Here is a 26,016-nt window from a genome sequence, read left to right as displayed (position 1 = left end):
TGTATAGACTAGATATAAAATTCTCTCTCTGGTAGATGAATACAAAATAACTTCTGTGATTTCTAATTCAAACAGTTCACTGTGATCTGCTTTTCTTTGTGTGCCATCACAGGCACTCTCTCCCCCTTCCCTCCTACTTTCTGTACCACGCTTCCCCTCCTGGGGCAAAGGGATTAAAGCAGAAGCAGGATGCAAACTGCAGGTCTGTTACGTGTGCCTCAGGCTGAAGTACCTCGCCAGGAGCATGATCAAATGAGCCTCTGAAGTGAGAACTGGACCACAGTAGCACCACAGGTCCTTATTTATCCACTTTGCAAACTTTGGCACATGTGGGACACCCGGTCTTGGCTCCGGGCAGGGTGGCGGTGGGACAGCAGAGCTTGTGTAGTTTTATATCTTACTGAACTGGTTTTGCAGTATTTCCAAGCATAACCCCCTTTGTTTAGCCAATATAATAAAATAAGTGCATTAAAGAAGGAACACATTCAAGTTTTGCACGACATCCAAAATCATTCATCATGTATTACGGTTATCTTGTCAGGTCCTGGTTTCTAATCTAAGTGAACATCAGGTGCACTCTGTGACCTTTGCCACGTCAATTGAACTCATTGTATTCACAGACAGGAATGTGACTATGTGAATTAGTTGTGTTAAGACGCTCTGTGTTACGGTCTGGGATATCTTCTGCTCTTGGCCCTTTTTGCCGTCCCTCCCTACTTACCCCTCTCATCCCAAGACAGTTGAGTTTTGTAAAGGGCTTTCTCGGAAAGCAAATACTAGATTTTTCCAGTATTCAAAGCTGAACCAATATCCTGTTGTTGAATATTCTATAAATGACCAAGTGGACAGGTAAACATGCATGCTTCCGTGTGCCTCCGTCCTGTCTGACTGCCGAATTGGGGTAACCAACAAATAGTGGAAGACAGGTGCAGCTGAGGTGAGTTTTTATCCTGAATGAATGCTATAAAAAAATATATTTAAAAATTAGTTCTCTCCATATTATTGATTAACTCTGCTGAGTGCTAATCAACCAAATCAGGTTGCGGCAGTGGGCCGTATGAGAATTTTGAGCCTGTGATTCAGCAGGGCAAGATCAGGCACTAAATGGGAGCTGGGAAGTCTCCCTCAGCTCTCTGCTCTGCTGGGGACTCCTTGGGTGACACTGAGCACCTCTAAGTCTTTCTCTGCCTCAGTTTCCACACTAACATGGAGGTGATGTTAATAATAGTGCTAGGAGGCTCTTTTTGGGGACTGTCCTTTGCGCACACTGGAATAGCTATTTGCCCCCAACGCCTATTTCGACAGCTGACTTAGAGGTACCTGACATACTTTTGGTTTCAGCCAACAAAAGTGACACATTTCAGAAAAGCTGGAATCAACTCTTGACGTTTCTGGAATATGTTAATTTAGTTCTTTTAGCCAAAGAAGAGGGAAGTGAAGACCAAAGCCGAGAGTTAATTTTGTGGTCATACTACCATCACCTGCTTTTATCTAATCCCCCTATGGTTAGTTCACATATCAAGAATACAAAAGATCCAAGTTGAGACCTGCCTGACCTATTGAGAGTGGGGAATTGGCTTTTGGTGTCCTGTTACCTTAATTATTACTGGATTTTAAAGCCCTTCCTACTGTCTTTCTCGTTCAGTAACTAAACCCCAATGGCTTTAAGAAACTGAACAGAAGGTGTCTTGATTTCTTTTGCATTGTGAGAACAGTGGAAGGCCATGCTTTTATTTATACAAGGGAAATAACTTTTCCTGTTAATTTATAGACAATCTTGGAAAACTCGCTGAAGATTACTGGTGAGATTTTGTCATAATTCTCTTTTCTAAATTGCAATGGCAGTGTTTATCAAGAGTAAAGGAAGGAATCCTTTAAATACAATTGCAGATTGCAGCGTAACTCAAACTCTCAAGGACATCGGTGGGGGGATAGCAGAGTCTTTCAACAGTAAGATTTTCGTCTTTACTGCCAGAAAGGTGTATTTTTTTTTTATATCCAGTGTAATTAACACGAGAGCTATCCCAGGGCAGAAATAATTCACTCTGTGACATAACTGAAATGTCTTGTCTGTGCTGTCTGGTTTTGTTTTTAACCTTGGGCTTAAAAGGAACCAAAAATCTTTAGTTGTAAAAGAGCACATCATCTGCAAAATATTATAAGCCATTTATCTTTATGCACAAATGCCATCTAGCACTGTAGTTCCACTTATGCGTCATAAAATGCACAGACCACACTCATTTTGCCCCTAACTAGTAACAGCCTCCCTTAGAAGCCCAGGGTATTCCAGGCAGCGCTGAAAGAGGCGTGAGAGGCACAGAAGCGGGTGCTCAGGCCAGGCAGAGAGGGCCTCTGCCCTCCCCAGGGCTTTGCTCGGGGTTGATTCACGTGGCAGCCGCAGCCGCGGGGACCGGCCTCCGCGAGCTCGGCACGGCTGCATCCGCCGCGGCAGTGGTGCCGGAGGGCTGGCAGACCCCGTGCCCACTGGCCCTGCCTGCTCTGGGCAGGCAGCACTTGGGTTGTGTGGGCACGTCGCTCTCCCCGTCTCCCGCTTCTTCTGCAGGGTTGGGTTTTGCAGACGTGAAGGCTTTTGGAAAGGGGAGAGGTGACAGCCATTCCTGTGTCTGGCTGCAGAGGGTTGTCCAGGTGGGGTCACAGTCCTCTGTCCTTGAATTGCGTGTTTGGCTGCATCTTTCCTGGCTGTGGTGATTTCTTCAGACAGTGCTGAAGGCCAAAACTGAGCCTGCTTGGGTGCGTGGGTTGGAGCAGTCGGAGCTGGTTTGGGTTTTGGTCCTGGGTGAACCAAAGCTACCAGGCAGGTGCTGTGCTGGTCGGTGCAGCACTAACATGAATGTGGCTAGCTGTGACCGTCGTACCCTGCTGCTTGAGGTGCCTTCAGACAAGGAGAAAATTGATCAAGATAGCAAAGAGACCAGTCTAAGAGTAAGAATTTCATGATGGCCCTCTGTGTAAGTGCTCCTGTCCTGTAGGTAAGAGCTGTTGTAAGTCATTCCAGCTGAAGACTTGCCCCAGTAACTGCTCTTGCCAGACAAGCACTCACTCATTCATAGTCAAAGGAGATTTCTTCAACTTTGGGTAGGTGCCAGGTTAAACTTCCACTAACATTTCTTATATTTGCAGCCACTATTGATTACTTTTCTCATTATTTGATCTTGATAGAGAAACATATGGACTGAGCTATGTTTGTATCAACCCCCAAAGATTTTTTTTCTTTAGGAACATCCATCACAGTTGTATGCAAACTGTTCTGCTCTGGCACTCGTAACTGCTATTAGTTGGGGCTTTCAAAGTTTCTACATGTGCCTGTTTGGTATGGATCCTCCTAAAGAGCCCGCAGTGTTCTCAGCTAACCAAGAAAGCAATAGCGGTTTGTTAGATGTGCAGAAAAATGCATGCAAACAGCTCTGGAGAGTGTGGAACATGGCTGTGCATAAGCCTAATTGTTGGAAAGGATTTTGAGTTGCATCCAAAGTATTCACTAGTTACAAACTTTATACACGCGATAAAAATTCTGAGGGGGGACACAACACCCTTTTTACCCCCTGATTTCCAGGAAATGTAATGATAAAACTTGTAAGGGAGAAAGAAGTTCTTAGATGTGAAAAATGCCAGAGTAAATTGCCATTCAGTTTTAATTATTTCTGATGTAACACTTTATTCAGCAACTGGTTTTATTGTTTTCTACTCAGTGGTTTTAAATCAGTGGTCTGCAGATTCCTAGGGTTCTTGGACAGCTTGGGATGCCTGAAAGTTATCTAAGAAAAGCAGGTCTGTTGTTAGCATGTTTGAGTTTCTTGTCCAAGGGTCTGCTCCATCCTGGGAAAATATTTTGGGCGTGCACAAGCCTCAAAGATTGAAAAGAACTGTTAAAGTGAAAATGCTCTGAGAGGCTGTTTCCCTAGAGAGAAGCTTCTAATGAAACCTCTTGTTTCTGTTTTTGATTATTATTTCCAATTTGTTAGACCTTGTCAATCTTTGTTAAATCTAAGTTGATGGGAGTAAGAACTGCCACCCTTTCTCCTTTCCTCCTCCTGCCTCTCCAAGCAGGTAATTTGCCCTCTCCTCATTTCTGTGTGTGCTTTAGGTGAACTGCCTGATCAAGCTGTCCAAAGTGTCAAAACAGATAACTGTGTTCAGCTGTTCAACATACTTATGTAGATAGCAGAATATTGTTGTTAACCTTTTTTCTATACAAGGCTGAGTTCTATGAGTTATTTGGGTTTGTTTTTTTTTAAAGTGCTTAGAGGGAGGGATAGGTTTCTCAAAAAAAACCAACCAGATAAATGCTACTGCCCTTCATTTCACTATTCTGTAGCTTTGTATCTGGGCAGTTTACATTAAAGAGGTTTATAAATAACTCTAATTTTTTGTAGCATTTGAAGGTGGAGGCCAAATTGATGTGCAATATGTAAAAGGCGGAAAGTGAAACGCTGTTAGCAGTTTGTTACTGCTATCTCAGACTCCCCTGTGAAACCTGTCCTTTTCCTGCAGAACAGAGGTCTCCTGAGCTGCAGCAGGACAGAGGTGCAGGCATTGCGCGCCAGGGATGGGGATGGGGACGGGCACCCAGTCACACGCTGGCTGCAGACCTGTGTCTAAGACCTGGGAAGAGCTGTGCCATGGCTTTCCTTTCGTCTGGCACCCTGGTACCCGTGCCAGCTGGCGAGAGGGTTGATGGGGAGCCCTCCGTCCTCCAGCAGCACGCTCACTTAGCTGTAGGGCATTGCTGTTGTCTCTTCTTTGCTTTGGAAACTTTCCTCCCTGGGCGCTTGGCTGGCAAATTGCTTCTCTGGTGTCTCGGGCAGTTGCAAGATGGTGGCGCAGAGCATGCACGGGCAGAGCATCAAGAGAATCGAGTCTTCCGTTGAGTGCAGGAGTCTGGAAAGGGTTTTCTGCGTGTGTCTAGGTATCTTCTGATCCAAAGGTTTGCAAACTGGTAGTACAAAGGAACTGTTATCTTACTGGTGGATAATTACAAGTATTTGTAGTAGCCTGCAATCGGTTCGCATCAATCTCTTTGGGGTTATTGTGCTGTTGTGGTGATTTAGTAACACAGTAACTCTTGGCGCTGCTGCAAAAAGACAAATAATCCTCAAGGTCAGCCTGCGACAACTTGGTATTTTTGTTCAGGCTTTGGTACCCACTAGAGCATCAGTCTTGGAAACAGGAATGCTAAGACTCTCTGAATCCTGTTTAATAAAATCACGTAGCGAGGGCATCATGATTATAAATCACACTTGGAAATTGGCCTGCAGAGTACTTGCTGGGTCATGTGGTGTCATACACCACCACTGTCGCCGGCTTCTTTTCAATTTCTGGAAAGAAGGCATATAGCAGCAGCTGGAGATAAAGGTGGAATTCATTTAGCTGCTTGGAAAAAGCTACTGCCAGCAAAAACCAGCAGCTCGACAGTCTTGGGTCGTAGAGATGGGAAAGGGATCCAAGTGACTGGAGATCGTGTAATGAAAAGGAAAAGAACCAAATGATTTGGCAGCGTGTGAAAGAGGTAAGGATGTGGTAGAGAAAGGAGCAGGAGGAGCTGAAATGAAGAGCAGGAGTAAACAATGTAATTTAACTTATTCAAAAGGGACAGAATGCTTATTAAAGCTCTGAGAGATGATAAATTAGTGCTTTTCTGCTATTGTTGTTTCAGATAGAGTTGTCATATGGTAACACTGCGGCGTGAAGGCTGGAGGCTCACCAATTCATAGAGGGGAATGGAAAGTGGGATATATGGTTACATGATTGAAAGTTGGAGTTGATGAGGCAAAATGTGCAGCCCTGATTCAGAAGAGCGTCCTTAGACACGTGGGCTGTTCCTTGGAAACCGCCATTACCTACTGAAGAGGGACAGTTCAAAGTGCATACTCTGGTGCTCCAAAGAAGTCTCCCACGCTGAGGGCTTTTACCTTAGTTGGGAGGTGCTGTCCAAGCCCTGCTCTAGCTTCGGAAAGCCTTGTCTGAAACAGCCCCGGAGCCCTCACCTGGAAATGCTCTTTTGCTGTTACTCCTGTGGCAGCACGCAGAATGTCAGAAGATCATTTGAGGCACTCTGGTTGTGAAGGTTTCCCCTAAGGAATACTGGGCTGGGGGAGGGAATCGCAAAATGATTCTTATCTTACATTACACAGAATCTCTTGCATTACTTACTGTGGCATATTGTTTCCTCCCACAGAGTTCTGCTCAATCGCTTTCAGGAAGAGGCTACTCCGTAAGTCATTTTACAGCTAATTCTTTCACTTCTGTTGATGTTGATTGCAGAGGTTTACACTACCTATTGCATATCCACTGACATGAAAGAAATGCAGAACATAAAAATTAGGGTTAGAGTAGAGGACTGTCACGCACTTGGCAGGGGACAGCCCTGACGTGTGAGAGCGCAGTAAGAGTCTGGGGGCTTCTCCCATTTAATGTTACACTTGTAGGGAGGGGGGGGGGGTTGTTTTATACTGGTTTTCAGCTAGATAGTCACCTCCTGAGAATCAAAAGATGGGAGTGGGGAGAGTTTCCAACACTGGTGGGAGAGCCTTCCCTCCTCTCCTCCCTTCCCCGCATAGGTTTTCATTTGTGTGTTAAATACAAGAATCAAAGACAAAATTAGTCCATTTTATGAAGAATTGTGACCCTCACCAGTGTGAACAAAAAAAAAAAGCCAATATTCTCTTTACAAGCTCTGAGTTATAAAGCGAGCTCCCTTGTTTTCAGAGGAGGCTGTTGCTGGTCTTTTCTTCACAGGAGCGCCATAGGTACCAGTGTTCTGGGGCTGGTGTTACAGGGCCAGGACACGTCTGCATGGGTGTGCAATGTAACAGTGATGTTTAATTGACCGTTTCTGTTCACATGTACCTTATTTGTGTGTGCAATAATGACATTTCTTCACGTAGAGGTGGTATAATTATTTGTTTATTTTGGGTACCTTCGCTGCTCAGCTGTCCAAAAAGGCAGGCACACAGACCTTATTGTATTTATTAATAAGGAAATAGGAGAGGGTGTGAGTGGCTTAGCAATGTCAACATGAAAATTCCTGGAATCGCATTATATCTGACTCTCATAACAAATGTATGGTGTGTAGATATCTGTTACGATACGCTGGTTGTTCAGCCCGTAAGTCACGTGTACCCTCGTTGCTAGTGCAAAGGTTGTGGCTGAAGGCCCGTGCTAATCTTGTATGCAAATCTGAATGAGAATGTCTCAGTCCGGCTAACAACTCCTGCCTCCGCTTATTGACAATAATTGCTGTTTTCACGACCTCTGCCATGATAAAGTTTTGCCTTCTAGGTGAATGGTCCCAAACTCTGTTTCTTGTTACCACAAGCTATAACCGCTCACTTTTTCAGACCAGGCCAAGGGTGGATTTTATATACTTCAGGAAGTTGATGTGGAGAACTGGTACGCATTTTTTTTTTGCGATAATCACATAAATTATTTTCTTTCAATAATTTATGTTGTATATTTAGAGTTGCATGATGGAACTTGTGAGCTCCTACCCAGTGCTGTGCGCACAGAGAAAAATGCTAGGCAGTGCAAAATTTATGGTCTGATTTCATAGCGACGCTGTCGCATGCTGTCATACATATTATCGGAAATTCATAATACAAGACTAAGTACATTTTAATCATAAAGCCATTACAAAATAACATATGACTGGAAAACTCTTACGGTTTTAATGAAATAATGTCACAAATTTTAGACAGTAAGGACACGTCTCCTAAGTATCCTCCTATCTAAATCTTTCCTGCATCCCAGGTGAGTATCATTACTTAATTCATTGAGTGATGAGGAATGTTTGCTCTAGGAGCAGTTGAGCGCTGCTTCCCGTACACATGAACAGCTGGATTCACCTAAGCTTCTAAAGGCAGATGCTGTATCTTCTTTTTGTCCATAAAATGCCATGCATGCCTGTGGCACCACATAAATAATAATGAATCATCTTCACAGATTTTACGACTGAGGGCATGGTTTGGGAATTAAACGATTTCCCACTGGCTATAACATAGGTTGTGAAATCTTAATGGAAAAAGGCCAAAGAATTCTTTTTAGAGTCTCAAGGCCAATAAATCATAGGACTGTTTTCCTCCATTGCTGGCTGATAAGATATTTACTTTTGTCTCTCAGAGAAATGAGTTTGAGAAAATTTCTAGCTCCTCCTTTGTGCATGTGTGGGGACAAGGTTCTCTTATTTAGCCAACCCATAACTTCTCAAGGGAGGTAAGAGCTTTCTGCATGCCAAGGCAGTAGTTTGAGATCATGAGTAGTGTGAGCTGGGGTTGCTTTTCCTTATGGCTTGTCATTTTCCCCTATTAAGCTGCCTTCTGCCTCACCATGTACCAGCTGTTGAGGCTGACCGTTTCCCTTAAGACTCCAATGCTGCTCTAAATTGATTTAGCATAAGGCAGAGACTATCACTTCCAGGACTGCCAGACCTCGCTGGCCCAAACCTGCGTTGGAAGCCGATTCTCCCAGGTGGCAGAGAGATGTTCAAACCACCAGTTCAAGACAACTGGCCCCAAACCAGGGGTTGTCCATAATATCTTGTAACGGTTTTCATTTTCTCATGAAAGCATCAGTATATGAAACACCAAGTCAGTGTTTTGGCTCTGCCCCTGTTTACATCAAATGGGTTGTTTGCCAGACATGGTGAAAGCACATTAAAAAATAGTGCTAGCAGGAGGCACAATGGAGACACCGTTCTTGTATTGAGTGTTCCTCCTGATATCTGTGCACGGCTTGTGGTGTGGAAGACTGTCACTTGCAGAATGATGATATATATCGTTACTCGGTGAAGTTCTTGTACTGGGTTTCATAAGCAGCTGTTTAAATACCACAAACCATTTTGTGCGTGTTCATTTTTAATTAGCTCGTTTCGAATCTGCATGCTTCACCATTCAGTTGCTTCAGCTGTCCTTGCAGAGATACTTGCTTTCAGAAACATTTGTAGAAAATGCACATTTTAAGGAAACGTGCATTTGCAAAAAGAGGACTTAAAACCTGTAGTAGTCATCTTGTATGAAAAATCTCAAGCCAAGTTTCCGCTCACCCAGCTGGGCCGCAGAGAGAAAGCAAGCGAGGCCTGTCTGTGCGGTCAGAGGAGGCTAACGTTGAAAACCTCAGCAAACCGCTCGTATTTGAGGTACGGACTCTGGAGCTAGAGTTAAGAAAACGAAATGCAAGTGTCTAAGTAATAACTCCTGAGTGTTGAATATTCCAACAACTTCATTGACTTCAAGCTTCCCATGGAGCATTAAGTGTCTAAATAAGGGACTTAAAATAACTCTGTGAAATTCTGGTCGCATTGAGGTTACCAAATAACCTCTTGTTAACTTCAACTGCACCTAGATTTAATTTCTACACGTGAAAATTGTAGCCTCAAAGATAGCATTAACAGTGACTTGGCCTATAGTTTCACAGTCTATCTGTAGATATCGCAGACAAAATTTCTTAAAAATCTGTTTCCCAAAATAAAGTCTTGAATGGTGTTTACTTTTACTTGGATAACATGAGACATATCTCTGTCTGTACTGTTTCTGCAAGCTCCTTATCTCATCAGCAGCATGTGTTTCATATCCTTATCTTATTAAATGTATACTTCCGCTGTGCTGAGAAATAGAATGCTAGTTTGTTTATGGAGGTTAATATCTTATTCCCTTTATGACTTGATGGTTACAGACGTGTGATAAACTACTCCAGCCATTTGTCACGCTTCCTGCACACACAAACGAGATTAGTGATTTTAGTCAGAAAGGTCTGTCTGTCCTCTGAGCAGACAAAACAGATTTTCTTTTTGGTAACAGGATGAGAGGCCTGTCTACCTGAAAATGCACTGATTTGTTAAAAAATACGCAGAGAATTAGCTATATGTTGAGGTTTCTATATATCACCGATATATATCCATTCTGTGGACCATTTTTCAAATTTATTTCTCATAGTTAAGTCCATTTAGGGCCTAACATAGTTAGAAAGTAGTTACAAAAAGCTTAAAATCAGTATGTGCAGTTTGTTATTAATGACTAAAAAGTCGGAGGTGTTTATAAGGTTGAGCATATCGTATAGACAAACCCAAGCTGCAGTTGAACTTGACTCAGTTTTGTAGAGAGCACGGAAGAGGATAGGACTGGGAATATGTGGTAGCTTAATAAAATAAACAAAAAACCTCTTCCAATAAATTATGTAGTTTATTTATAGAGCATCTGTGCAGCTGTTCCTCTTCTGAAATGGAAGGGGCTAAAATGTGGGAGTGAATAAAAGAATAAACTTTGAAAGCATATGGCACATGGATAGCCGGTGAACCAACCTGTCTGAGTGTACCTTGGAACAAAAGTACAGCAGGAGGAGATGTCTTTGTTTGGTTTTATTTGTTCTTGGAAGATTTTTTTTTTTTAAATAAAAACAGTAACATACACTTGGCAACAGCGGCAGCTGATTTTTATTCTGAGGTTCTGTAAAATATCAAAGTCTTTGCAGCCTAGTCAAATCCCTGGCAGTTCATCAAATTCTGTTGATTTTACATCTTCCTTGTTGAGCGCCGGAAACCAGTGTCTCAGATAACTTAGACTGCAGCTCGTGGATAGAAAGGAACGTGCAAAACACCATAAGGCTTGCAGAGACACTTGGGTCATCCAGAGTCAGCCCAGTGCTGTCTGCAACCTTCTTTCCTTCGACTTGGTGACATAGCCTGAGAATGATTATCCCGATGAAGCTGGAACCGGAGGTAGTATACAGGCAAGCGCTTGGGTAGGCTTTGAGCACCCTGAACCCTGCTGCACCATCTGCCTGTACCGCAGTCCGCTCCTTCCTGACTGTTTCTCTCAAATTATATTGTTGGGTTTTGGAACTGGCTTTCTAGTTGCTAGTAAAGATCTTTAGAAGCTTCTAGGACTCCTCTCCTGTGCTGTGCAGTTGTTGTGGTTGTCGCCCAACACACCTGCCCATGAGCACCCTGCCCCACTCAAATCTTTTTAGGTCCTACCTGTGGGCAGACCTGCCAAGACTGCAGGTACTGAGCTGTAATTCGCCCCATCTACAGCACAGAGGTAGTGTCCAGCGCAACGGGCTCAGTGGGAAGGAGGGCAGATAGGAATGACTGCAAAGCGGCTAGATAATCATCACCCTAGGAACTGTTGACTCTTTGCAGGTTTATATACCCTCGTATGCCCTGCAGAGTTCTTTTCATGGCCTGTTTTAGGTTTGTGCCAGCTCAATGCAGTTCTGTGAAACCCTGAAACAGATGGTCCCTGCTAAGGAGGCTGTTCCCACGCCAGAAATCCTCAGCGCGTGCACAGGCAGGTTCACTGGTTCAGTGTAATGGTTACAGAAGCTTGCTGAAGATCACGCCAGCAGCATTCCCCTGCTCTGTTCTGTGCTTCAAGGATGCTCTTGTGCTCTTAGGCTGGGGACTGAATTGTCAAACTTGGAAAAGCACCTTCAACAGCATCTTTTCTGTACAGAGCTCAACTCAGTACTACTTCCTACGTGGAGCATGGCCCGGGACGCCAGGTGATGATTATATACCTTGCCATCTTTGAGATTGCCGGGGGGAAACTGGTGTCCTGAGAAGGAGAAATTTCTACATAAAGATCAACAAAATTATTCCTATGAAGCATATGGCTCTGGTTGGGAATTCTTGAGTGTGTGCTCACGGGTGTGGAAGTATGCTCAGTGACCAGAGGCAAACTTGAATTGTAACTAATGGGGTTTCTCCACCTGCTGATCTGTCATACATTAGTGAAAAATCTCTCCTCTGTAGGTAGGTAGCATTTCTTAGCTGGGCTGGAAAATTCATTGTATTTTAGGACCTCTGATAAATTAGCATTTTTCCTTGCCAAAAATCAATACTGGAAACAGGGCTGTTGTTATGAATCTAAAACTCCTTGAGCTGGAGCCAAAGTTAAATGATAAAAGTGAATTTAATCTGTATTTCCCACAATAGTGTGCCTGTGGGCTGGCAACATGAGCAAGACTTTCTGGACAAGATTTATGAATAGGGGAGTAATAATTCCAAACTAAGTATCAATCTTGTTTTGCCATGATGCCAAGTATAAAAGAGGGACTATAATTGTCTTTTTCTTCTGGACAAGAAAAAGAGTGGCAGATAGGTCCTCTTCAGGTAGAGCAATACTCTGTCTTCTTTGAAGACATACTCAGCTAGAAAGAGAAAAGAAAAAGGGTCTATAATAAAGTGATGTGGCCTGTAAGAGCAATGACAGCACAAAGGATTAAAAAAAAATAGAAAAAAATAATAAGTAATAAAAACGTAATTGTGAAAGGAGTTCTCCCTCTAAGACAGCAGGAATTTTAGAGAGCTGGGAATGTAATGGGGGCTGTCAGTCCAAGGCATTCAACTACTGCTGGTTTTCTTTTCACGTGTTCCTAAATAGCCTCGCTTTACAAGAGCTATCCCCATGTTTGAATTAACCTGGACAAGCTGAGCTCCCTGAGTAAATAAAGGGTTTGTTTGCTCTGAGGGCCGTGCGGGATGGAGGCAGGTTGCTGTAAGCCAGCCCAGGAGCTGGCCCCTTGACTCCGGCGGCTGCCCCATAACCCCTCAGCTCAAATGCTCTTGATATGCTGGACATGTATTATTCCAGATCCGTGGGAGCTCTTGAGGGTTTTTGAAATGTCCCATGAAAAGCGTAAGCAGAAGTACCAACATAAATAAACTGCATACTTCAGCTTCACAAATACTGAAGACCATGAACTTCCTTACAGCACATTTTCCTTTAGAAGTTCCCTTTTCTGAAAGTCTGTTTCTTCTTAGATGACCTCTGCTTTTAATTAGGATGAAAAGTCCTATAAATTTTCACTCATCTCCACAGCCATAAGTAAGCACAAAGAGCCCTCTCTGGCTGACTGTCAGTCTGCCCGAAGCGGTGGCCCTGGCAGAGGGGCTGCCGGGGAGGCTCCCGGCGCAGCCGTGCCCTTTGTCCCTGTGGCCTGGAGCGGGACGGGATGATGCTGGTTTCCATAAACCCCCCAGCTGCAGGGCAAGCGCAGCCAGCTGACGCCACGAGCCCTTGCGAGCCCCGTGAGGCATGGGGCACATGACTTCTATGTGAGTTTTGACCACGTTTTTAATCTCCCCTGCCGCTGCCCTCCGCTCGGCTCGGGGCGGTGGGGAGGAACAGGGCTCTAATCTGACTAGAAACTATTGTTATACAGATGCATTCCCTGAAATTCCCAGTGCTCTTTGGCTTTTGGGATGGGATAACCTCGCTGTCACTGGTCTTGCATGCTAAAATGAAGAGTTGTCCTAAATCCATCTTGAATTCACCAGCCTGGAAAGGATTACATCCTGCTGAAGAGGAAAGGCAAAGGATTTTGAGAATATCTGGTCTTTATTTCTGGACCTTTTTGATTAAGACTGTCCTGAGGCAGTTGTGTCATATATATGCTGTAGCTTTCTTTGTGTAATAGGGCAAGGTATTTGCTTCTGTCTCAGCTGTTTCCACATTGTTATTTGCTCTCATGGCTCTCTTTCCTTACAATCCATTGCCTTGTTTTAACTTTCTTTCCCTTGCCTTTACCAAAACCAACAAAAAGATGATTAAAACAGACGGTTGATTGGAATCAGGGCTACTTACCTGATGAGCAAAGTGAACAGGGGTTAAGTGCGGGGCCTCTTGGGGGATTTCCTTTTGATTTTTCTTTCATTCTCTAATAGTCTTGTGCCGTGAGAATTGGCAGTGCTAGGGCTCTATAACTAGAGAAGGGGTTAAAATACCCCATTTCTGAGGGCTGCCGGAGCGCGCTGGTGTTTTGTTGTGCTGGGTGCTGCGGTAGGTTCCTCAGAGGAAGTTCACAGGGCGGGGGAACAGGGGTTCACGCTCTCTTGTTTTATTTCATATCTCATTATGCCCTTGCAGAAACCTGCACCCAAAACCACGGAGTGTAAGGGGAGCAGCAGAGGAAATAACAACGCCACTAACTCAGACTGCTGTTGTAGAAATAAAAGACGAACAACCTGTTTTATTGGCCTCAATAGTAGGTGAACGTGGAAAAGGGATCGAGTGCGTCAACTTTGTGGGTGTTATTGGCATTGGAGAACACCATCCATCGTCTTAAAGCATTATAAGGTTTAAAATATTTAATTGTGCAGCTCAGTGGAATACCCTGTTGTACTTATGCTCAGGGATTGATTGCTTATCAGTCCCAACATGGTTTTACCTGTGTTAAACTGCAATGAAATAAACTAACCTAGAGAGAGTAAGTTATTTGGGTTGGTGATGAAACTAGTCACTGCACATCCAGAGTGTAAGGAAGGTTTCCTGTAGATTGGTGGTCTTTACTTAACTTCAGTTTTTTCCCTGTCCTAACAGAAGACAAAGATGCCACTTCAACAAAAAACCAGATGCAATCCTAAGTCAGACCTCACACCAAAGGCGGCTTTTGGTAACGTGCCGAAGGTGTGGTGGCTCTGCTGCAAAAACTGCAAATGGGGGGAAAATCTGCTGTAGGCTGAGGTTTCTTTCGTTCTCGCTTCATATTTCAGCCTGGCTGCAGTATAGCTGGCTACTGAAATGTAAATACTCTGGGGCAGGTAGTTGCGTCTGCAGTGGAAAGGCAGCACTCCTCCATCGGAGCCCAAGGGGTGAGAGACCAGAGAAGCGGCGCCATGCTTGCTTCTGTTGGAAGGTGGCTCAGGGAGGAGCCCGGGGTTCCTTTCTAGGAATCTTTAAGCTCCCGCTGCAAGAGTGAAGTCGTTGCTGAAGAGACTGGATTTCTCATCTGCAGCGCTTGCGTTGCCGGAATAGGAGCATTCAGATGGAAACCCTTCAGCCATGTGAAATGTTTCTTACGTGGGGTCAGTGTTTTCACTTCCTGCTACCTTAGCATTTTGGTGTCATGGTTCCTTGTGGTCAGCCCCAGCCCCGGTTACCGTGACTTGCTGGTAACATCTTAGAAACGTGTCCTTTCTCCTTTTTGTAGCAAATAAATAAATGAAACTGTAAGAGACTCCTTCTTACGTGATGCAAAAAGGACCAGGTGCAATTCCAGAGAGCTGGGGAACGCAGGGCGAGGGCAGAAACGTAAATGAACCCATTGTGTGTAACTTGTGCGTGAGATACGAATCACGCAGGGGTGGGAGACCTTTGCAATACCATTTGGGAACTGGTTAGGCCAAGTACCCTCTGCTTTGCTCTTGGCTCTTTGTTCTAGTAAATGGCTTTCTGGAGGCAGTGGTATAATTTTGAAATTCAGGCAATGCCATACGCAAAAGTAGGTCATTGTAAGTCTTGTTCTAAAAGCCATTGATCAACGAGTCTAATTTCACGGAGAAATTTCTAACTTCCAGTTCAGAATACCCAGTGTTTTAGCTTAGTTTTCAAGTGATTGTAGCTGTTCTCTCATTTTTCAGCTCATCACAGGTCAGGAACTCAAAGTCATTGAGGTTGAGTAAAACAACTGTTCGTCACTCTGAGCTCTGCTTTGTTTTTGTGGGAATTGTCTGCTTCTGTAGCACCTTCGGTTTCATTATTTTTTTTAAAGTTTGGTTTACTAGCCTGCTCTTGGAACAGATACAACCACCAAAGCTGCTTTTTAATTAGCCCAGTGGTCCATCCGGTGTGTGTGTGCTAACATCTTGGCTGTACAATGTGCTTCCAATGAAAGGAACAGTCTGCCATAGAGTCTTGTAACCTTGAGGTCAGTTTTGAGCTCAAAATTGCTTTTGATTATGGTGTTAGTATGTGTCTCAAAAAAATAAAAAATCGAGCAAGCACTAGTGGTCCTTCTATGGTGCTGCTGAGTTACACACTCAAATGGTATCACATCTAGATTTTAACAGAATTAACTGCTTTATTTATAGATTCTTTCCAAATGCATTACTGTGCTGCTGGTTGTGAATATTCAGAGTTTTGCAACCAGAATGGTGGAAAATTGGCATACAGTTACGTCATTGTGGACACGTCTGCAGTGGTTTCTACAGGAATGTAGCCTGATTCATACCTTTACTGTCTGCATTTCATCTCTGTGCTATATGACGGATAAGACTTTATGTGCCTGAACACTTACAGCCTAGATCTGTAGTATCCTGAGGAATTTTCTTGTCTGATTAATTCACCACATGTGTTCTCCAGAAAGCCTCATGGCTTTGGCGGTCCTTGAGAAACATGTTAGGGCTGTGAAGATGCTGGCTGTTTGCAAACCTCAGTTCAGTTTTTTAGACTGGTACTTTGCTATCTGTAAGCAAAAAGAAGTTTGGGGGATGATTCAGAAGCTATTGTATGTAGTTCTCAGGTTTTCTGGACATGGTCGCGCTAGATGTTGGGATGGTTCATGCTAGCCTTGAAATCAGCTAATCAAAGCAGGACCATTTTTGGACATATTGTAGGATCAGAGTGCTGTAGGTGAAGGCTTGGTATAGAGTGCACAGCGTGTTCTTTTAACTCGTGCAGCATCTCATACTCAGACCAATTGCTTAATTGCCAAAGGAAAAAATTGTTACATCGAGGTGTTTTAATAGATTGATGAAACTCTGTCGTCTATTGCAGTGGTTAGCTGCTTTATTTTGCCTTATGTCACATACGCTACAAATAGCTAGAGCTGAGCAAGTAAAAATGTAACTGTTGTCTGTGGGGTTTCACCCTACCTTCAATTGCAGAATATGGTTTAGTATTACTTTTCTTCAAAAGTATTCTTGGTGAACTGATTTCTGTATATCATCAGATCATTGTGACAAATATTAGAACTCCAAAAGCGACGTCCCATTGAGTGACTAAAGCCACGTGCCCTTCTTTCTGCTACCTAGTTAACGACACCAAATGGTGTCAGAGGGGGTAATTTCTTACTGACTTCCCTAGGTGAGGACTAGGACCTTCAGGCTCTGGGCAGCAGCTGCATGAACAGCTGTTAAACTTAACGGGATACTTGTAATGAACCAGAAAGTCAAAATTTGTTCTCAAAATCACTCATTTAAAAGGCTTTTCTCAGTAAGCGTTCTTCATAGCAAAATCCAAGCAGGTGTTGACAGAAGCGTGATTGTAAGGCTCGTGATCAAAGTTAGATCAAACCTCCTCTTCCAGTTCACAGAACACGTTTTCCCCACTGTATTCATGGTGCTCTTCCAAAGCTGCTCAATAGCATCTAGGCCAAATAGCACACTGGTTTAAGAGAAAAAGGGCTTAAAGCATACAGATTAGGATGTCAGAGTGAAGATGCCTGAGGCCACTAAGCACTGTGTAACTGGTAGGCATCGAGTTGTAATGGGTAGAGGCTGGTCACAGACTTCTAAGCATCTTTCCCTCCCCCTAAGGACTTGCTGTTCTCTGCAGAGCTGGTGAAGAAGGCAGGAGAGAGTAATAAATGGTCCCTTGAAAACAAGAGTCAGTAGTACACGCCGCATGACAACCTAGACAGCCTATTTAACTGCAGCCAGGTTCCTGCTGAAGATTCATTTCTAAGAGATTGTGAGAGCGCTCGAACAGGAAGCTGCAACTTCACCAAACGGTTTCGGTATCAGTGTGTTATCTGTGGTCATTCCCCTCTACAGCTTGCGGCCAGCTTCTGGTTAGCAGAGAAAGACACTTTGAGCTGAGCTGGCATCAGTTCCCACCTACTTAATCAGTTAAGTTGTGAGCCGTGTGGTTAGCTCGAGTCCCCTGGTTGTCTTGTGGATTGCCAGTGACAGGAAGGTGGAGATGCATTGAGCGGTTCAGACAGGAATAGCTTGGTTATCTGATGGTCAGCCCAGAGACTGATAAAATTATGTGAGCTCTTTTCTGAGAAGACATCAAAAAAGCAGAAACTGTTGTCTCTAACCACCTGAAGAGTTTACAACGTCAAGGGAAATTTTGCTTATCTTAAAAGCCTCAGAACTGTTAACCCGTCTTCACCGCTGCAGACCACAGCAGTGCCTTAGACTCCCGGTGCACGGAGCAAAGCTAGCAGATGGTTACGTGCAAAGCTGTAAAATCTTATTGAGGAAACATTAGAGCTCAGATCTTCCAAAATTACTTTGGCACTTCAAATTCAGAGATGAACAGCTTGAAACATATGAGAGGAGCCAGTCTTTTCTGAGGGGGCGTGCTCGTATTTTTAGAAACCTTGGCCTCTTTGAGGCTCTTGCACTGTCAGGCGTTTGGACATGCAAGGTGGTGAGTCACTTTTCCAAGCGTAGCCTGTTTGATGAGCCTGGGCTGATCTGAAGCCAAAACGATGGTGGCTGTGACGTGGGCTTGCAAAGGTTACAACAGAGAAAGTGGTCATATCCTCGGCACCACTTAGGGCACTTGGTTTGTTTTTGTCATGTCTTTGCTGAGGAAACCTCAGGATTAGAATGGACAAGCTTCACAGAGAGACCTTGAGCAAATGAGGTTTTAACTTGGTACTTCTAAAAAGGCCTTGGGCAAGTTGCTCTGAGCCTCAATGCCCGAGTTTCTCTAGCCTTAAAATAGGGTAGTGGTATTCGTCTCCTTTGTACGTTGAGATGTACAGACGGAAAGCGTTTTACTTTATTACTATATTTACTAAAATTAGTAAGGTAGTTCCGACGAGAAGGTCCACCTAATTTTTGTGTCTTGTGCCTAGAGTATAAGGAGCTCTGTGCTGCTTGTCCCGCGTCCCTGTCTGACCGTCCCGCTCCTCAAACCAGGCCCCTCGCCTCCTCCTGTCCCCGAGCTGGGCTCGCACCCCGGCTCCCCGCGCTGCAGGTGCCTGTTGTGGCATCGGCAAATGTCCTGCGGCTGCTGCCGGGCTGGAGCAAGGGGCTGGGCTGGCTTACACCGTGGGGAGAGGCTCCCCCAGCCGGTCCAGAGCCCTCGCCCCCGCCGGGGCCGTCACGCCGGCGCTGGGGGCTCTAGCCCCTTCCTCGCTGCCGGCCTTGGGGTGAAAGCCAAGGTGGGCTCTGCCCGCGCAGCCTCCCCTCTGCCCGCACCGCCTCAAAGCTTCAGACTGAATTCGCACAACCCGATGTGTGATTTGTAGCTGTAGCAATCGCCGTAATGAAATCCTGCTTGTCCGTTGGTTTTGTTCAGGTTTTGAAATAAAGCCTGCGTGTTCGTAAGGGCATGTGCCTGTACAGGAGGCACGTAAGATGCTTTTGTCTGCTTACGTTGCTTGGCTCAGCCTCTCTCAATGACAACCATAACAATCAGTGCATTTTTGACTCAAAGCTATTTCCTTTCCTGGTGCAGATTATGTCTGGAATGCATAACGTGTTAATTTAACAAAGCAGTTCTTTTGATACAGCTTTAATTTTTTAACAACAGCTCGGAGGCAATGATGTACAGATTATATAGTGTCAGTTTCCCAATTAAAGTTTTACAGGAAAATACTCTGGTTTTGCTTTAAGCCTGTGTTGAATTCTTCCTTCTGGCACTTGTGCAAATGGAAACTGTGCTATTGCAAAGCATCCATTTGAAACCTTGAAATATTTATTGAGGCTGCATTGAATGCTGAAGCGGGAATCTTCCTGTAGGCTTGTTGATGTCTGTCATACGCATATATTTTGTAATTAAATGTCTGGAAGCTTGTGTGTGTGCGTGTGTGGTTGGTTTCTTGTGTTTTATTTTTTTGCATGTTTTGTTGTTGTTACGCTGTTTTTCCTGAGAAATGTATTTAACGCATCTCATTTAAGAGTTGCTATGAAATCTTATCCGAGGCAAGACCACATCTTTGATGTATAGTGTAATAAATATGAGGCACCTACTAATTGTTGTGCACGACACTGAGGAGGTGGCTAAACTGCTGCCCTTCCTACGATGTCAGACCTTATGAAGATCATTCCTGTGGCGTAACGTGGAGGATATGGGATGGAGAGCACCTAGGGACTATTTAATTCTTGAAGTCCTACCCACAAACTGAACAATTTTATATATATTTTTTTTTTCTTTCCTTCTCTTTCTCCTCCTTCTTCCCAGCCCTTTGTCTTGGCTAATATCAGGTCAGTGACTTTTCCTGTTTGTATCACCTGGGAGCAACAGGGACTGACCATATCCAAAATTGTCTGCTGGTCTAGGAAAGCCTGCGACCCAGAGCGTGCTCCAAGGGATGTGACTGTGTGGAGCCTAAGCTGAAACTCAAAGGGCAAAGCAGCGTAGCGCTGGCATTAGACAGGACTAGGAGCCATCAGCTCCAGTGACAACAGGACATGCCACTGCAAAGGTGCAGAACCAAATGCCTGATGGCATCTCCCTTGTGCCCAGGTCTCTGCTGTCCTGGTGAGAGTGTCACACTCTCAAGGTACCAGCCACTGCTTAGTCCGACCGGAGGCATGGCCTGGCTCGGAAGAGTCTCACCCACCTGGAAGTTGTGTCATGACTAGAAGAACCGGAGTATCAGATACCTAATTTAGATTAACCTGCAGCAGCGTTAGTTATTGCCCAGATTTGCCAAGAAGCATGGTAGTATGAAGGTCTCTGCAATTTTATCTAAGTCTAGCCATTAGTGGGGAAAGTACAGCCGCTTTTACTGGGTAGCGAGCGTGATCTCTGAACCTGGGACGACCCAGCAGGCTGGGGCTGGGGCTGGGGCAGGCGGCTTCTCTGCCTTCGAATGTGCTGAGAGTCTGAAATGTTCTCTGCGGCCAAGTGCCAAGGAAGCCACCTGGCTCACTTTAAAACCAAATGCTGCAGTCTCGTGTGTTTATCACTTTCCTTGTTTTCTTTCTTTTTCTATTTCCAACCAATCTCTTTGGATTAGTCCTACTGATAGATAATTATGACTTTCTACATCTTTTTCTCAAGCTTGGCTGCATTATTTTTGGACAGCTATATAAGACTTTTATTATTTTTTTAAAACACACTGTGTCCTTATTTGCATATTTGCATTTCAGAACAAACAAACAATGATATTTCTCACAGTACATCATTCTTCAAATATTTTTCTTAACAAGTAGAACTTTTTCAGGCATGCCAGAATCAGCTTCATTATATGAATCGTATTTATGGATCTGAATCCTATTTATGGATCCTATTTAGAGCATTGGAAGGGAGGGAATTAAAGGGGCTGTTTCCACAAAGACTGTATCTGGTGCCATGTGAGAAGGTAGGGTAAGAATTGGTTAATATTTCAAGGAAATTACAATGGTTCTCTAGAAGAAGGACCTTTGTTTCTTTGTTTTTCTTCTCCGTGTTTCTTCTTAAATTCTCTGTGTTATTTCCTTCATATGATACTGAAACAGAGACTGAGGACCTAAGCAGAAGGTCTTCAGGATGAGGGGCGCCATATAGAAATCCTTAGTAGACAGTAAACAAGACGAACACACAAACCTGTCGTGTTGCTGCAGCATGATGGGCTCTTGATACATATATTTAAAAAAAATAGGCATTCATGTGGGAAATAAAATCCAAGACCTTCATTATCAAAGCCAAAAGAAATTGATTCTGCAGCAGTGTTGTATTTCAGTGGCTTTATTTGTATAATGGCCAATGATCGAGGCAAAATGAATTGGTTTATCTGAGGGATGTTAGCAGAAGCTGACAATTAGTCTGCATCACTGATGGGCTTTGCTGTGCTTGGTGCAGAGAGCACAAGTATTGTGAGCAGCGTAGCCCGTCAGGCCCCGCTTAACCCCTAAACTTGGTAGATTTTAAAGCATCTTGGGGGAAGGGAGGAACAGCAAACCAACCCGGGGGTTTTGGAAAGTGTTTCTGTTGAGTTCCACAGTTGAATGAGGGCCACAGAGCTGTTGGGTTGGCAGGATTGATGTGGTAGTTGCCTTTTGGAACTGAATGCTAAAATTTGAATAGTCTTGCAAATATAAAGGCAATCAGTTCCTCAAAAGCTTCCAGTACTACTGCAGCAATGAATGAAAAAAATAGTGGAAGTTGGTTTAGGCAATGTGCTTTAAATGAAGTGTACGTGTTCAAACACGCATGAAGAGCAATGCAAATGAACTTTAGATTAATCTGGTGTTTAGGAAGGAGGAGTTTGGCATGTTTTTAACTGAAGTGTCTGCACGCTACCCATCTTGTTGGCCCAAAGTGCTCTGACACACTGTGCATCAGCGACTTGTGCTTTTAAGTTTCTGTTCAGGTGGTTGGGTCAGCAATCAAAACAGGCTCACTGGGAAGATCAAAGAGGAGGGCAGGTCCTCGAAAGAGAAGGAAAAATTAGAAGGGCAGTTTGCAGTTTCACATTAATTTTCTTCATTGCTGTACTGGACAGTCAGGGAAAGTGAGTCGAAGGTGGTTGCGTGAAGGGGTTGCGATGTTGAAATGTGCAGAAACAAAGCGACTGCGGGGGCCGCCTGCCAGCTCCTGGGTGTGGGGCTGGTGGGATGGGTCCTAACCTCTGAAGTGTGCAAATGGTTCCGTGTCTGAACAGCACATTTGGCGTCAGCTGGCTTTATCTGGAGTTTTTGGGAGGGCAGGGAGGGAGGCTTTGGAGTTTTTTGCTTTGTTTTACTTGAGGAGTGGAGTGCGAAAGAAAGATCCTCAGTAGGACTAGTTTCTGCTTTGCCTCAGGGAGGTTTTACACCTGATCTGATCAAAACCTTATCTCTGATCTGTCTTTGCCTTGGGCAAACAGCCTTGTGTGTATGCTGTTCAGGTAGCTCTTTACTTCGCTGGCCTTGGACAATGAGTGGGAGAACAGTAGGATTTTTTTCATCTCTGTCCATGACAGCCAGTTTTAGTGGCTGGTCCAGCCCAAACCACGGCAAGTAGGAAGTTGGAGTAATCCCAAGAAAGCCCAGTATATAGAGGGAGTGGATCTTTGCCGGCTAAGCAGGACCACAGCGTGGCTGTGGCCTGCGCCTTCACTGAGCGTGGTGTTTTTCTCTCACCAGTACCTTCTCAAGTTGATTGATTTTGTCAGAATTTGCTTTAGAAGAAATAAATTCTTATCAGTGGCTATGAAACCTAAGGCAAACATGTCATTGAAAATAAGCGTGCAATGGCTTGATCAAGATCTCGTGAATGGAGGTTTTCCGACATTCAGAAGCATTCAGTTGCTGTAAAGCTGGAAGCCCTGGTAGGAAGGACTCGTAATTAAAGTTGCATTGTGAGGAGCCAAATTCAGAATTTCATGGTGCCTTGCTGTCGGCGTTTTCTGATTGCAGACTTGTAGTAAGGTGCTTTTAATATTTTGGGGGTTTTAGTTTGCTCAAAGTCTGTTGCCCTTTTACCTAAACCTCCTAGGTTTCTCTCATACCTCACTTAGAGCCTTGCTGGTGGTTTTCAACCTCTTCCAATTTCCAAACACCATAAGAGAAACTCCACTGAAGTTGCAGAGCCCTATATTTTGAATTTAAGGCCATCTTGACCACAGGCTTGTTTTTCTTAGCTACCTTTTGACAGCTCATTTAAGAAGTACTCAGCAAAGCCAGAGGTCTGATGTCCCAGGGCTGAAAACCAGTGGCTTGATGCGGTGGGGCCGTTTCTGGCTCCTGCCTTTGAGCCCAGCTGTAGCGTGAATACCGACTGTGCAAACCGAGTTTTACAGAAATTTTGTTTGATATAGGTGTACCTTCAGCGTCGGTGCAGACTCAGTGTGTCTGTCCCAGTGGGCTTTCTTCCTTCTGACTGGAGTTGGGGGTCAGATTCGTTTGGATTTTGTGGTGGTCTCTGACGCCTATTTAATTTTGTTGGAGTGGTATTTTTGTGACACGGCGGTGCCGTGAGAGTTGTAAATGATCCCGTTACTCAAGTAGACTTTATAATTTGGTTGGAAAAATTGCTTCCCAGTGAAACTCAGCCTGAAAGTTAACATGTTCATTAGTCACTGGAGTGGCCTACAGTAGTATGACTTGCAGATTATTTTACAATATGTACTTTTCTGGTTGCTTGCACAAATGTAATGCAAAAGTTGCTTTTATATTAATCTTGAAAGTTGCAGCCTTGAATGCTTATAATTTCAGCATCCTGAATGTTAACCAACAAAGGAAGCGTGGTTTTGTGTTCAAAGCACAGGAGGAGGAGACAGGAGGTCTGTGTTGTATTCCCAGCACTCCTATAATCTGGCTCTGCGATCTTGGGCACGCTGTTTGCTGTGCCTTGGTTAACTCGTGTGGGGCGGGGAGACCTTCAGGGTGCACTGACAGACCCAGCTGTGTCGAGGCTTTAATGGTCTATGGGATACGCCGGTGGAAAAATGTCATATTGTTCGGAGTGCAGGAATCTGCGGGTTTAAGAAGTTACCCCGACAGCTGAAAATGGCATTTCTTCCACTTCTGCCCAGGGTAGAATCTGCCGTGAACATCTTCATCTTCAATATTATTTCCCCCCTGTTATACTTTCATATTTTGCACACAGGAGCTTGAGGAGACGGGGAATTTCGGAATGGGTACAAGCGCAGGTGATGGTTTATCCTTGAATCCCGCCTGTTCCTCTTAGGTATCCCAACGTGCATAAGGTTACCTCTCCCTGAAAAGTTCCCGCAGAAGCCCGGCACGTTGTCTTACAGATGGCCCCTTATTAACTCTGAATTTCCCCAGTTTCTTTGCTTTTCCAGGTTTGAGTTAGACGGCTTGATGTTACTTCAGAGCCGTCCTTTTGATGGCTGGAAACGATAATAGCCTGTGTCATCTGCCCTTTAGATGGAAGGGTTATGCCTCGTCCTTTATTCCTCGGCTCTCCCTACAAACCCCGTCCCACAATGCACCCGCGCCGCTCGCAGGTGTTCCCGTGGATCTGCCCTCTCACATGCACCGCAAATTAGTAACAGAAGCTAATGGCCCAGCATGCGGCCATCAAAGGGCTGACAATTCCAGCCTTTCCAAAGGGCCCTTTATGTCAAAGCCCCCCACGAGACCTGTCCGGCTGAAAAGACTATTTGTCTGTCCCTGTGTGCGGGCCTGCCGCAGCGCCGCGGCCGGCTGCTGGCCTCACGCTGCGCCCCGGACTGTTGCTGCTAGCAACAGATAAAAATCACTGTTAGCCACAGCGGGGCCCACAGCACATCAATCATCTGGCCCAGATAAAGGCCCCGGGCCTTTGGCCCTATCCTTCGGTTGTTTCTAAATAATTTCCAGTGGCTGAGCATGCTATGGTGTAGGCTGGGTAATTCAGTCCAGAAAACTTCATTTCACTAAAAATGCTTTGATTCTTTTTTTGGGGGGTTGCTTTTTTTTTTTTTTTGTTAAAGACTGTTTTTGTTCAAATAGATGTTTGTTTCGAAAGGGGGAATTTAACTGATGAAAGGAATGCCGTGAAAGTTCAGAGTGAGAATAATAAATAAAACTGTGTGGTTAAATGTAAAGTACAACCAAACGGGCAGCAAAAAGAATTGGCATTTACCAGGAGCAACAAAGCAACTCCGCGCTTTAGACGAAGCCTCTCTCTGCCTCAGCATCGTTCAGCTTCCTGAATTTATATGTATTTAAATAGAGATTAATCTTTATATATGGATAACATCATTTCCACCACACCTTTATTAGAGAGATTTATAGCCAGGTATCAAATTACACTCCTAATACAGCCTAGTTGATTTTTTGGTAGCAGCAAATCATATTTGTAACTCCGAATAACTAAACAAATTTGACAGTAGCAAATTTTCTCCTTGACACAGCTAATTCTTCATCCTGTCTTAGTGTTCTGCTGTAAAGCCATAAGAAATTGTGATGCTTAGAGCCTGACAGTCATAGGTTTTGTTCTTGCCACTTAGCAATCCTTCAAAGTAGAAACCATTGCAATTTAAATTGAGGGACATCACAGACTGGATAGCGGGGAAACGCTCTCTGTAGATAAGCCCTGGTTTGCAATCTAGCTGGCTTGTGCTGTCGGGATAGGGTAGGCAGGATACAGTGGAATATTGAAGGTAAAATCAAGTGTTAGGTCGCAAATAAAATCTCTGTGGAAACCCTAAAAATTAAATCTCAGTCAGCCTGCCTTCTGCACAAGCATCTTTGCATACTAATTGCGTGGGCCTTTGTATTGTTGTGGAAGCTAATTACCACTCGTTCTCAGTGGGAATTGGACACCTAATTCTCTAATGCTGCTTTTAACCTCCCAGCTTACAAGCCTTGCATTTCAAGGCACCTCGATCCTGCTGGTATCTTCCAAGTACAGGCACGATCCAGCACGTGTGCACTGCTGCTGTTTAGGTGGCGAAGAATCTTGC

The 26,016-nt window shown here is 44.3% G+C and overlaps 1 protein-coding gene across 1 annotated transcript in view; it reads left to right on the top strand.

Annotated features, from left to right (window-relative positions):
* Window positions 1–26,016, top strand: part of FBRSL1 (fibrosin like 1) — a 547,710-nt gene that overhangs the window by 248,563 nt on the left and 273,131 nt on the right. Inside the window, exon 4 of the mRNA XM_082491594.1 lies at window positions 6,197–6,232. Coding sequence (XP_082347720.1) covers window positions 6,197–6,232 — 36 coding nt within the window. The remainder of the gene's footprint in view (window positions 1–6,196; window positions 6,233–26,016) is intronic.

The sequence above is a fragment of the Vanellus vanellus genome, assembly GCF_965231255.1.
Source record: "Vanellus vanellus genome assembly, chromosome: 16".
Lineage (NCBI taxonomy): Eukaryota > Metazoa > Chordata > Aves > Charadriiformes > Charadriidae > Vanellus > Vanellus vanellus.
This window is presented reverse-complemented; position numbering and strand designations above follow the sequence as displayed.